This window comes from Myiozetetes cayanensis, unplaced genomic scaffold (assembly GCF_022539395.1).
Source record: "Myiozetetes cayanensis isolate MyiCay16 unplaced genomic scaffold, myiCay2020 scf448, whole genome shotgun sequence".
Classification (NCBI taxonomy): Eukaryota; Metazoa; Chordata; class Aves; order Passeriformes; family Tyrannidae; genus Myiozetetes; species Myiozetetes cayanensis.
In genome coordinates this window covers 1718-13490 of record NW_026087685.1, presented here as the reverse complement: position 1 = coordinate 13490, position 11773 = coordinate 1718, and the positions used below count along the sequence as shown (strand labels likewise).

The following is an 11773-nucleotide window of genomic DNA, read 5'->3' as shown; positions in this document are numbered from 1 at the left end:
GAATTTTAAGGGCTGAATTTTGAGGGGCGGATTTTGAAAGGACCAATTTTGAGGGGCCGGTTTTAACGGCGGACATTTTGGGGGCCGATTTTCGCAGCGTGTGTGTGTGTGTGTTGGGGGTGGAATTTGGAAGGGCGAATTTTGACGGTGGGTTTCCTGCCGCTGGATTTTGGGGTGGGTGGTGGGGAGATGAACTGCGAAGGGCGAACTGGTGGAAGGCGAAGGTGGACGGGGCGGGTTCTCAGCCCGGCTGCCGAAGGGTGGGTGGGTGCGCTGTCGACGGGCGGGGAGGGGCGCGATGGATCCTCCCGGTGAATCCCACGCCGAGGAGGGGTGAGGGGAAGGGCGGGGGGGGAGGGCGCGGCTCCCTCAGGGGTGCAGGGGGCTGAGGGGCGCCCCGGCCCCCTTGAAGCAGGCGGACTCGTAGTGCTTGTTGAGATAGGACTTGAGGGCGAAGGTCTTGCTGCAGCGCTTGCACTTGAAGTGCTTGAAGGCGGAGTGGGTCTGCATGTGGGCGCGCAGGTTGGAGCGGTCGGCGAAGGCTTTGCCGCAGTGGGCGCAGCCGAACGGCTTCTCCCCGGTGTGCGAGCGCATGTGGCCCTGCAGCAGCCAGGGCCGGCTGAAGGCCTTGCCGCACACCTGGCACTTGTGCTTCAGGTCGTGGGTCAGCAGGTGCATGGCCATGGCCGGCATGGAGACGTACACCTTGCCGCACGTGGGACACTTCTTGGCCATCTTGCTGTCCAGGCTGCGGTGGGTCTGCTTGTGGCGGCTCAGGTTGGAGGAGGTGGCGTAGCTCTTGCCGCACTCGCCGCACGTGTGGCGGGGCAGGTTCCGCGCCGGCCCCGCCACCGCCTTGCGCCGCGACCGCCCGTCCGTGATGAAAAAGGCGTCCACGGCGTAGCCCTCGCTCACGGCCGCGTCGCCGTTGATGTACCCGCCGGCCATGCCCGAGTGGGGGCTGTCGGGGGGCTCCGAGTCCCCCGCGCCGAAGTCCCCGCGCCCGCCGGGGTAGAGGGCGTCCGGGGACGGCACCTTCAGCGCGGCCTCGGGGTCCCCCTCGAAGGCCGCCGGCGCCATGTAGTCGCTGATGTACCCTGGGGGGCGGGCGAGAGAGCGGGGGGGGGTCCGGTCAGAGGGCGCTGGCGGCGCTGGGGACGCACGGGCTGGGCTGGTGGCACCGTGTGGGGAGCACCTGCCTGTCCCCTGCCTGTTCCCTGCCCGTCCTCCTGTCCGCCCCGCTGCCTGTAACCCCGCCTTGTCCCCCCCGCCTGTCCCCCTGCCCCTCGCCAGACTGCCCAGCTCAGCTCCTGACTCCCGTGTCCCTTGTCCCCCCTGCCAGACTGCGCCCAACTCTTCTCTTGACCTTCCCTTTCCCTCATCACTTGTCCCTCGTCCCCCAGCCCTGCCCGTGCCGCTGCCCGTGCCCCTGCCAGCCCGTGCCAGACTCAGCTCCTGACCTCCCCCTGTCCCTTGTCCCTCGCCCCCCAGCCCTGCCCGTGCCCCTGCCCACCCCGGGCTGTCCCCCTGCCTGTCCCCCCCCACGCTCTTCCCAACTCCACTCCCGAGATGAGTTGTCCCTTGTCGCCGGCCCTGCCCGCGCATCCCCGACCCCTTCCACAGCCCCCAAGGCCCCTCTGCACCCCACAATGCCCCCAGCACCCCACAATGCCCTCGGGCACCCCACAATGCACCTCGCACACCCCTCGCACTCCCACAAACCAACACCCCCAAGCACCAGCCCAAGCCCCCCAAACACCAAAACAAAGCCCCCAAACACCCCCAGAGCCCATAAACCCCCCAAACCCCACGAGCCCCCAGAGTCCGCACCCCCCAAACCCCGCACCCCTCCAGCCCCGCCTGTCGCGTCCCCGCCCGCAGTCCCCGCTCTGCCCATCCCCTTGTCCCTGTCTCTGTCCCGCCCCTGCCGCAGCCCCTGTCCCCTGTCCCCATCCTTGCCCCTTCCCGCAGCCCCCACCCCTGCCCTGACCCTCCCGGCTCTGTCCCTTCCCCTGTCCCCGTGCCCGCTCCCAGCCCTGTCCCTGCTCCCAGCCCTGTCCTTACCTTTGTCCCTGTCCCAGTCCCCGACCTTGTCCCTGCCCTGTAGCCCCCTGCTCTGTCCCTGTCCCTTCCCTTGTCCCTGCCCACAGCCCCCTGTCCCCAGTCCCGCTCCCCCGTCCCGTCCCTGTCCCCATCCCTGCCGTTGGCTCCCTGTCCCCATCTCTGCCCACATCCCCCCGTCCTTGTCCCTGTTCCTGCCCCGTCCCTGTCCCCATCCCTGCCCTTAGTCCCCTGTCCTTGTCCCCCTCTGCAGCCCCCTGTCCCCATCCCTGTCCTTAGTCCCTGTCCTTGTCACCACTCTGCAGCCCCTGTCCCCATCCTGTCCGTGTCCTGTCACCATCGCTGCCGCCGGCTCCCTGTCCCTTCCCTTGCCACTGTCCCCTACTCCTGCCCTGTCCCCTACTCCTGTCCCTGTCCCCGTCCCTGTTTCCGCAGTCCCGGTCCCTGTCTCTGCCCCTGTCTCTGTCCCCCTCCCTGCCGCTGGCTTCCTGTCCCTTCCCTTGTCCCCGTCCCTGCAGTCTCTGTCCCTGTCCCCATCCCTGCCCTGTCCCCCGTCCCCGTCCCTGTCTCCGCAGTGCCTTCTCCCTGTCCCTGTCCCCGCAGTCCCGGACACTGTCCCTGTCCCCATCCCCGCCGTTATCCCCCTGTCTCTCCCCTAGTCCCTGTCCGCATCCCTGTCCCCATCCCTGCCGTTAAGTCCCTGTCCCTTTCCTTGTCGCCGTCCCCTCAGTTCCGGTCCCCAGCCCTGTCCCCAGCCCTGCCGTTATGTCCCTGTTCCTTCTCTTGCCGCTGTCCCCGCAGTTCCTGTCGCCGTCCCTGCCCTTACCCCCTTGTCTCTGTCCCTTTCCTTGTCGCTGTCCCCGCAGTCTCTGTCCCTGTCCCTACTCTCACCCCTGCCGTTATCATCCTGTCCCTTGTCCCCGTCCCTTCCCTTGTCCCTGTCCCCGCAGTTCCTGTCCCCGCAGTCCCCGTCCCCATCGCTGCCGTTGGCTCCCTGTCCCTTCCCTTGTCCCCATCCCTGTCCTTATCTCCCTGTCACTGTCCCTTCCCTTGTCCCCGCAGTCCCCATCCCTGCCCTTACCCCCCTGTCCCCGTCCCCATCCCCATCCCTTCCCTTGTCCCCGTCCCCATCCACCCCTGCCGGCAGCCGCGGTCCCCGCCTGCTCCATCTCCATCCCCATCCCCATCCCTTCCCGCATCCCCTCCCGCATTCCCGGTGCCCGCATTCCCGCATTCCCCGCCCGCCGCCGGCGCTGCCCCGGCCCCGCTCAAGGTCACGGCGGGGCCGGGCCGGGCCCGGTGCGGCTGCGGCGGTTCCGCCGGTCCCGGTTACGCAACGCGCCGCAGCCGCGCCGGGCCCGGCCGGGGCCGCCCCGCACAAAGGCCGGCATGGGGACGGCGGGGACGGCGGGGACGGCGGGGGCCCCGCAACGCCGCCGCCGCTGCCCTTGAACTTGGCTCCCGCAGACAAAGGGCAGCGGCGGGGACGGGCGGCCTGGGGCCCCGGTTCCGTCCCGGTTCCGCCCCGGTTTTGCCGCCGTTCCGTCCCGGTTCTGCCCCGGTTCTGCCGCGGTTCTGCCGCGGTTCCGCCCCGGCCCGGCCCCGGCCCGGCCCCGTCCATCCCCGCTGTGGCCGCACCGGCGGAATGCGGCCGCTGCCGGCGCTTCCCGGCGCTTCCCGGCGCTTCCCGGCGCTTCCCGGGCGGCCCTGCCCCGCTCCCGCCGGCGCTCGGTATTTACCCTTCTCGTGCAGCCGGGAGCCGAAATCCGCCCGGGCGCGGCCGTACGGGGCGTCGAGGCCGGCGGGGAAGTCATCGAGCTTCACCTTCTTCACCAGGAAGGACCTGGGCATGGTTCCTCCGGGGACCGGGCCCGGCCCCGCCGCCACAAAGGGCCCCCCCCGGCGGGGCGGGGGGCGTTGGGGGCGCCGAACCGAGCTAGGGCTTTGTGCGGCGGGCGCGGCCGCCCGGCCCCGGGCCGGGGCCGCCTGCAGCCGCCGCCGCCGCCGTGTCCGTGGTCGGTGAGGCCGCGCCCGGCGGCTCCCGAACCCCCCCCGCGGGCGGGCATGGACCGGCGGGGTCGGCACCGGGGCGGGGGCGGTGCGACCCCGCGGGGGTGCTGGGGCCGGGGGGAGCGGTGCCCGTTCAGCACCGCGGGCAGCGGCCGTTCAGCACCGCGGAGAGCGGCGGGGGGGCGGGACCGCCGGGAGGGGAGGGGGGCGATGGGGTCGATGGATGGAGGGGGGGCTGCGGGATGGGGGTGCGGGAGGGGTGCGGTCGCTGCGCTCGGCCGGAGCGTGTGAGAGCCCGGCACCGGCACCGCGCGCTTATAACGGGGACACGGGGGAAACGGGGCGCTCGGCCGCGGGGAACGGCGGGGGGCGGGGGCAGGGGGCGGGCGGGGACCGCCCGAGGGGCGGGCAGGGGAAGGGGATTGGGACCCCCGCCCATCGCTGCGGGGAGGGGGAGGAGCGGGGGGACACCGAGCGGGAGCGGGGAGAGCGCTGGGAACTGGGGGATAGCGGGGAATGAGGGGGATAGCGGGAATGGGGGGATAGCGGGGAACGAGGGGGGGATAGCGGGGAACGAGGGGGGATAGCGGGGAATGAGGGGGATAGCGGGGAATGAGGGGGGATCGCGGGGAAATGGGGGATAGCGGGGAATGGGGGAGTCCCAGAACTGGGGGAGATGGGGATGGGGGAGCGACAGGACCGGGGAGTCCCAGAATTGGGAGGGGGAATGGGGGATTGGGAATGGAGGAATGGAAATAGGGAGCACCAGGACCGGGGGAGGCCAAGAATTTGGGTGGGGGATTGAGGGGAGAAGGGGGAATGGGGAGCGCCAGGATGCGGGAAGCCCTGGATGAGGGGAAGGGGGGTGGAATGGGGACTGGGGAGCGCTAGGACCTGGGAGGTCCCGGAGTGGTCGCGAGGCTGGGGGCGTTAATGGGGACCTGGGACCTGCTGGAGATCCGTGGGGGGGAGTAATAGCTGGGAATGAATGGGGAGCGCCGGAACCGGGGGAGTCCTAATCGGGGGCGGGGGAACTGGGAGCGCTGGGAGCCGGGGGGTCACGGGCGGGGGAATGGCCGGGAATGGGCAGCGCTGGGAGCCGGGGGTCACGGGGGGGAATGGCCGAATGGCAGCGCTAGACCCGGGGAAGCCCTGGATGAGGAGAATGGGAGCGGGGCGGGAGATGGGATGGGGCAGCGCTAGGACCCGGGAAATCCCAGGATTAGGGAGGGAAATGGAGGCGCGCCGGGAGCCGGGGGACTCCCAGGATGGGGGGGGGACTGCGGGGGGAGCACCAGGAACCGGGGGAGGCCCAGAGGAGGAGGGGGGAAGGAGGAGCACCAGGATCTGGGGGAGCGCCGGGACCTGGGGAAATCCGGGAATTGGGAGGTGGAATCGGGGAGCACCAGGACCCAGCTGGGGACGGGACAATGGTGCTGAAAGGGGTGGGGGAGCACCAGGAGAGGGGGGACCCCCAAAGTGAGGGGGAAGGGATGAGGATTTGTGGGAGTCCTGGAGAAGCGTGGGGGATAGCTGGGAACGGGGAAGGGGGAGCACAAGGACCTGGGGGACCTCCCTGAGCGGGCGGGGGCGGGGAAGGGAGGGTGCCGGGATTTGGGGTGCTGGGGGTGGGTGGACGGAATGGGGAGCACCAGGAAGTGGGGAACACCCAGGAGGGGTGGGGAGGAACAGCTGGGGGAAATGGGGAAGGGGGCACGGGGACCTGGGAGACCCCAGAACTGGGGAGGGAGTCCCGGGGGTGTTGGGGGCAATGGCTGGGAATGGGGAAGGGGAGCACTAAGACCAGGGGAGCCCCAAAATCGAGAAGGGGGAATTGGGGAGCACCAGGACCTGCGTGGAGTGTCGGGGTGGTGTTGGGAATAACTGGGAATGGGGAGCTTTAGGACCCGGCCGAGTCCCAGAATTTGGGGGAGAATTGGGAAGCGCGACCTGAGGGAGCCCCAGGATTGGGGGATTATTGGGAGCACCGACCCGGGGAGTCTCGGGGTGGAATTAGGGGTGACAATAAGCGGTAAATGAGGAATGGGGAGCGCTGGGACCCGGGGAGGGTGTCCGGTATTGGGGAGATTGGGAGCCCCAGGACCCCGGGGAGTCCTAAAATAGGGGGCAACAACGGGGATGGGAGCCCCAGGACCCCGCTATGGATTGGGGAAAGGGGGCGGGGGGAATCCTCGGGAATTGGGGAGGGGGCGAGATGGGCCCCTGTCCCCACCGCGGGGGCAGGTGGGCCCCAGGTGAGCTCCCTCCTCACCCGGGGCTGCCTGCCCCTCCCCACCCTGCGGCCAACGCGCTGCGGGCAATCAATCGGCGGCTCATTAGCATCTCATTACCATCTCATTAGCATCTCGTTAAGGGTCCCGGCGGGGGTGGGAGGGGCTGCCAGCCCCGCTGCCACAGGGGGCACCCACAAAGGGGGTGGGGGCACCGGGCGGGGGTGACCTGGGGTGCCGGGTTGCCCAATCGGGTGCCCAGGTGGCCCGAGGGGGCTGGCGTCCCCCCAAGGTTTGAAGGTGCCTCGGGGTGCCACCCAAGTCAATACTCACGTTGCCCCAGTGGGTGCTGGGGTGGCCTCCCAGCAGCCCCCCGGGTGTTGGGGTCGCCCCCCAGGCCCAGCGGTCGCCCCACGAGTGCCCGGGACCACCTGAACACCCCCAAGCCCTAGGGTCACCCCTTTATCCCCCTCTCCCCGGGCTCAGCTGGGGAGTTTGGGTCCTGGTTGGGGGCGGGGCCTCCAGCCCCACCCACCTCCCCACTCTGTCCCCCGGGGACCCGCCCCTCATTAAAGCTCATTAATATGCAAATGACGTGCTGCCGCCGGCGGGTGACAAACGGATCTGCGCGGGCGACCCGCGTGACCCCGGGGACACACACACGACCCCTCCCCCTCCCCCATGGGGGTCCCCGGCCGCAGCTGGGGAGGGGCCCATCAGAGCCCCCGGCCCTGCCCCTGCCCGGCTGCGCCCACCCGCCTCTCCCCACCCACGGGGGGCACAGCTGGGGACCCCCGGGCAAACCCCTTTATTGCAGCACTGGGGAGCCCCAGAAATGGGGGTACAAAACGGGGGTACAAAAGTGGGGGCGTACAAACTGGGAGGGGGGTGTCTAAAAACGGGGGGTACAAAAATGGGGGCTACAAAGAGAGGGCTCTGCCCCCAACGCTTTGGGGTGTTCAGGGCTCGGTGAGGAGCCTCGTTTGGGGATCCTCTGGGGAGGGAGGAAATAAGGGAGGGGGATCCTCAGTGCGGGAGGGCCTTGTTGAGGGGCTTCTCTTTGAGGGGGTGTCATTCCTGGAGGTCTCCTTGTCGGGGGTCTTCGTGATCAGAAGGCTCCTCTCGGGGGGACTCCCTTTGGGGGCTCTTGGTTGGGGGCTCCTTTTTTGGGGGCCTCATCCTGGGACTCCTGGTTTGGGGCTGGGTTGTTCATCACTGGGGGCTCCTCTTTGGGGGGCTCATCCTCGGGGGCTCTCTTGGGCTTGGGGGCTCCTCGTCGAGTGGTTCCTCGGGGGCTCCTGGCCCGGGGCTCCTCCTCTTCCTCCTCCTCGTCCCGGCCGCCCCGGGGTCGCTGGGGGCTGCGGGGGTCCTGGGGCGATGTCCCCGCGGCCAGGGCCCGCAGCAGCTGCAGCACCGCCCCCGCCCCCGGTGGGACTCTCTTGGTGCCGCGGGGGAGGCGGCGGCACGAGGACAGGTCCAGGTGGCACAGGTGGGGACAGGCCAGGAGGGAGCTGGGGAGGGGAGGACACACACAGAGGGGTGGTCCCCAAATGTCCTCTGGCACCCCCAGCGTGCCCCCTAGTGTCCCCTGGCACCCCAGTGTCCCCTGGCACCCCCAAATCGTCCCCTGGCACCCCCAGTGTCACTCCTGACATCCCCAAATGGCACCCAAGTGTCCCCTGACACCCCTAAATGTCCTCTGGCACCCCCAAATGTCCCCTGACGCCCCCCTGTGTCCCCTGACCCTCAGGTTTGGGGTCCAGGTGGGGACAGGCCAGGACAGCGCTGGAGGGGAAGGGGCATCCCTGTGTTCCCCCTCACATCCCCATGTGCCCACCCGAGTGCCTGACGTGTGATGGGGTCCCTCTATCTCCCATGCCCCCTTCCCGTGTCCCCCCTGCCATGCCCACCATAGCCCTGGGGATGACGGGGTCTCTCCACTCTCTACCACCCCTGTGGCCTCCCTGCCATGCCCACCATAGCCCCTGGGGGCCCCCATCCCTCTGAGCCCCCCTCGGTGCCCACTGCAGCCCCGGGGTGACGAGGAGTGGCGGCGAGGCGCAGCGCGCGCAGGGAGTCGTAGGGCCCAGGAGTCGCAGCGCTGCCCCAGCTCGGCGTCCCCCGCAGCGCCGCCCGCTCAGGTCCAGCTCCCGCAGGGTGCGGTGCCAGCGCCGCGTCACGGCCCCCACGACCCCCCCGCCCCCGCGCCACGGGGGCTCCGCGCACCCCGGGCACCGCCACGATCAGCCGCTCCAGAGCTATGGGGGGAGAGGGAAATTTGGGGTGACGGGGATCCTCGTGGTCCCCACCATGGCCACAACCCCACCCACTCCCAGACCCCCCTACTGCGCCCCCATGCCCCACCCCACCCCCGGACCCCCTTTGCTGCCCCTCACCCACATGGGACCCCCCATGGCCCCACCCCAGACCCCTTTATTGCCCCCCACCCCAGACCCCTTATTGCCCCCCCACCCACATGGGACCCCCATGGCCCACCCCCAAACCCCTTTGTTGCCCCCCACCCCATGGGACCCCCCAGAGCTCCCACCCGCACGAGGCAGCCCCAGGACCCCCAGGGGTGACCCAAAGAGTCATCCTCGGACCCCCTTCCCGCCCCCCTCCCCATGCGACACAGCCTCTCTGTGCCCCCCTCAACACCCCCCCATCCCCGGGGTCTCACACCTGAACCCCCGCCTGCGAGCCACTCCCCTGTGTCCTCCTGGGGGTCCCTCCTGCAGGGCAGCCCCAGGACCCCCAGGGACGATCTTGGACCCCCAGGTGTACGCAGCCCTCCTCCTGTCCCCCCGTGTGATACCCCCACCTCCCCGTGCCCCCCCCGTGTCTCACCGTGGCAGGGCAGCCCCCAGACCCCCTGGGTGACACCTCCCACCCCCCGTGCCCCCCTGGTGGACCCCTGCTTCTCTGCCCCTTCCCGTGCCCCCCCGTGTCTCACCGTGGCAGGGCAGCCCTAGCAGCCCCCCGGGTGACTCAGGGACACCCCCAGGTCGAGCACCCTGAGCTGGGGGCCCCGAGCAGGAGGCGTTGCAGGAGCCCATCCTCACCGCGCCCCCTGGGGTCCCCAGCCCCACCCGCGCAGGTGGGGAAGCCGGGGGCGCAGGGTGGGGGGCAGCGCTAGGGCACCACGGCCCCCCGCAGCCAGCAGCACCTGGGGGCACAGCGAGGAGGGGCAATTGGGGCACCCTGTGGGGGCATCCAGGGGCACCCAGGGTGGGGGGGTCACTGGGGTGGGGGCACCCAGGGGCACCTAGGGCTGGGGGTCACTAGGTGGGGGCATCCAGGGACACCCAGGGGTGAGGGGGTCACTGGGATGGGGGCACCCAGGGGTCATCCAGGGCTGGGAGGGTCACTTGGGGGGCATCCAGGGATGGGGGAGGTTACTGTGGGGCATCCAGGGGCACCCAGGGTGGGGGTCACTCGGAGTGGGGGCATCCAGGGGTCACCCAGGGGTGTGGGGGGTCACTTGGGGTGGGGGAAGCATCCAGGGGGCACCCAGGGGTGGTGGGGGACATCCAGAGGTCCCTCCTGTTCCTGGGGGTCTCCAGGGGGTTTGGGAGCCCCCTGGGTGTGTGGGGAGGGGTCCTGGGGGGCCGAGTTTGGGGTCCTCTGTGGGTGTGGGGGTGCCGGGGTCTCCCATGGGTGGGTGGGTCTTTGGGGGCCGGTTTGGGGTCCCCTGTGGGGTGGGGAGTCCTGGGAGTCCCCATGGGTATGGGGGGTCCTGGGGGTGTCCCTGGGATCCCCACGGGTGCAGGCGAAGTCCTGGGGAGTTTGGGGGTCTCCGTGGCTTGAAGGGGGTCCTGGGGGTCCCACCTGGGTTTGGGGTCTCCCAGGAGCAAAGGGGAGAGTTCTGGAGTGGGGGCTGGGGGTCTCCCAGGGCTCTGGGGTCTCCCATGGGTGGGTGGGGGGATCTGGGGGTCCCACCGAGTTTAGGGTCTCCCAAGGGCAAGGGGGGCAGTTCTGGAGTGGGGTTTGGGGTCTCCCAGGGGTCTCCCAGGGCTCTGGGGTCTCCCACGGGTGTGGGGGTCTCCCATGGGTTTGGGGTCTCCCAGGGCTCTGGGGTCTCCCACGGGTGAGGGGGTCTCCCAGGGGTCTCCCACGGGTGGGGGGTCTCCCCTGGGTCCGGGGGTCTCCCAGGGGTCTCCTAGGGCCCTGGGGGTCTCCCACAGGTGGGGGTCTCCCTGGGTCTGGGGGTCTCCCCTGGGTCAGGGTCTCCCAGGGGTCTCCCAGGGCTCTGGGGGTCTCCCATGGGTGGAGGGGGTCTCCCTGGGTCTGGGGGTCTCCCAGGGGTCTCCACGGGTGGGGGGTCTCCCTGGGTCCGGGGTCCCGGGGGTACTCTGGAGCAGGGGACAGGCTGCCTGCAGCCGCTCCAGGGGCAGGGGAGGGGGGCCGGGCCCCCACCCCTGGGTCCAGCTCCAGCACCCGCAGCTGGGGGCACGACCCCCTGGGGGCACAAACGGGGGGTCAGGGGTCCTGGGGGTCCCCAGGGGCAGCTGCCACCCTGGGAGGTCAGGGTCCTGGGGGTCCCATAGGGGCAGCTGCCACCCTGGGGGGTCAGGGGGGTCCTGGGGTCCCCAAGGGGCAGCTGCCACCCTGGGGGTCAGGGGGTCCTGGGGTCCCCAGGGGCAGCTGCCACCTGGGGGGTCAGGGGGTGCTGGGGGCTCGGAGGGTTTTGGGGGTCCTGGGAGGGTTCTGGGGGAGTTCTAGTGGGGTTTTTGGGTCTTGGGAGTTTTTGGGGGGGATTGAGGGGGGTTTTTGGGGTCCCCACTCATGGCCAGGCGGGCAGGACAGGGGCAGGATTTGGGGGTGTTTTGGGGTGTTTTTAGGGATGTTTTGGGGTCCCATTCACAGCCAGGACAGGGGGCAGGGTTTGGGGGGCTTTGGGGTGTTTTTGGGGTCGCACTCACAACCAGGGTGGGGGATAGGGTTTGGGGGGTGTTTTTGGGTCCCACTCACAGCCAGGGTGGGCAGCACAGGGGGCAGGGTTTGGGGGGTCTCAGGGGTGTTTCTGGGGTGTTTTTGGGGTCCCACTCACAGCCAGGGCAGGCAGGACAGGGGGCAGGGTTTTGGGGGTGTTTCTGGGGTGTTTTAGGGTGTTTTTGGGGTCCCACTCACAACCAATGCAAGGGAAGGGTTTGGGGGGGATTTTGGGGTATTTTTGGGGTGTTTTTGGGGTCCCTCTCACAGCCAGGGCGGGCAAGACAGGGGATAGGGTTTGGGGGTGTTTTTGGGGTGGTTTTGGGGTCCCACTCACAGCCACAACGGGGAACAGGGTTTAGGGGGGGTTTGGTGTGTTTTTGGGGTCCCACTCACAACCAGGGTGGGAGATAGGGTTTGGGGGTGTTTTTGGGGTGTTTTTGGGGTCCCACTCACAACCAGGGCAAGGGTAGGGTTTGGGGGGGATTTTGGGGGGGTTTTTAGGGTCCCACTCACACCCAGGGCGGGCAGGACAGGGG

The 11773-nt window shown here is 69.8% G+C and overlaps 1 protein-coding gene across 1 annotated transcript; it reads right to left on the bottom strand.

Moving 5' to 3' along the window:
* Positions 1–236: 236 nt before the first annotated feature.
* On the bottom strand, positions 237–4154 carry SCRT1 (scratch family transcriptional repressor 1). Its single transcript, XM_050330845.1, has 2 exons — positions 3801–4154; positions 237–1097 (listed from the first exon to the last, which is right to left on the bottom strand). The coding sequence occupies exons 1-2, from the start codon at positions 3910–3912 to the stop codon at positions 370–372; spliced, it is 840 nt and encodes a 279-aa protein (XP_050186802.1). The 5' UTR covers positions 3913–4154; the 3' UTR covers positions 237–369.
* Positions 4155–11773: the final 7619 nt, after the last annotated feature.

What these genes read in the sequence shown, in the direction of transcription:
- SCRT1 (XM_050330845.1), bottom strand. Translation starts at nt 3,912, where the DNA reads ATGCCCAGGTCCTTCCTGGTGAAGAAGGTGAAGCTCGATGACTTCCCC. An exon ending in CTCCCGGCTGCACGAGAAGG is followed by an intron (nt 1,098 to 3,800) that starts GTAAATACCGAG and finishes CCCGCCCCCCAG; the next exon opens with GGTACATCAGCGACTACATG.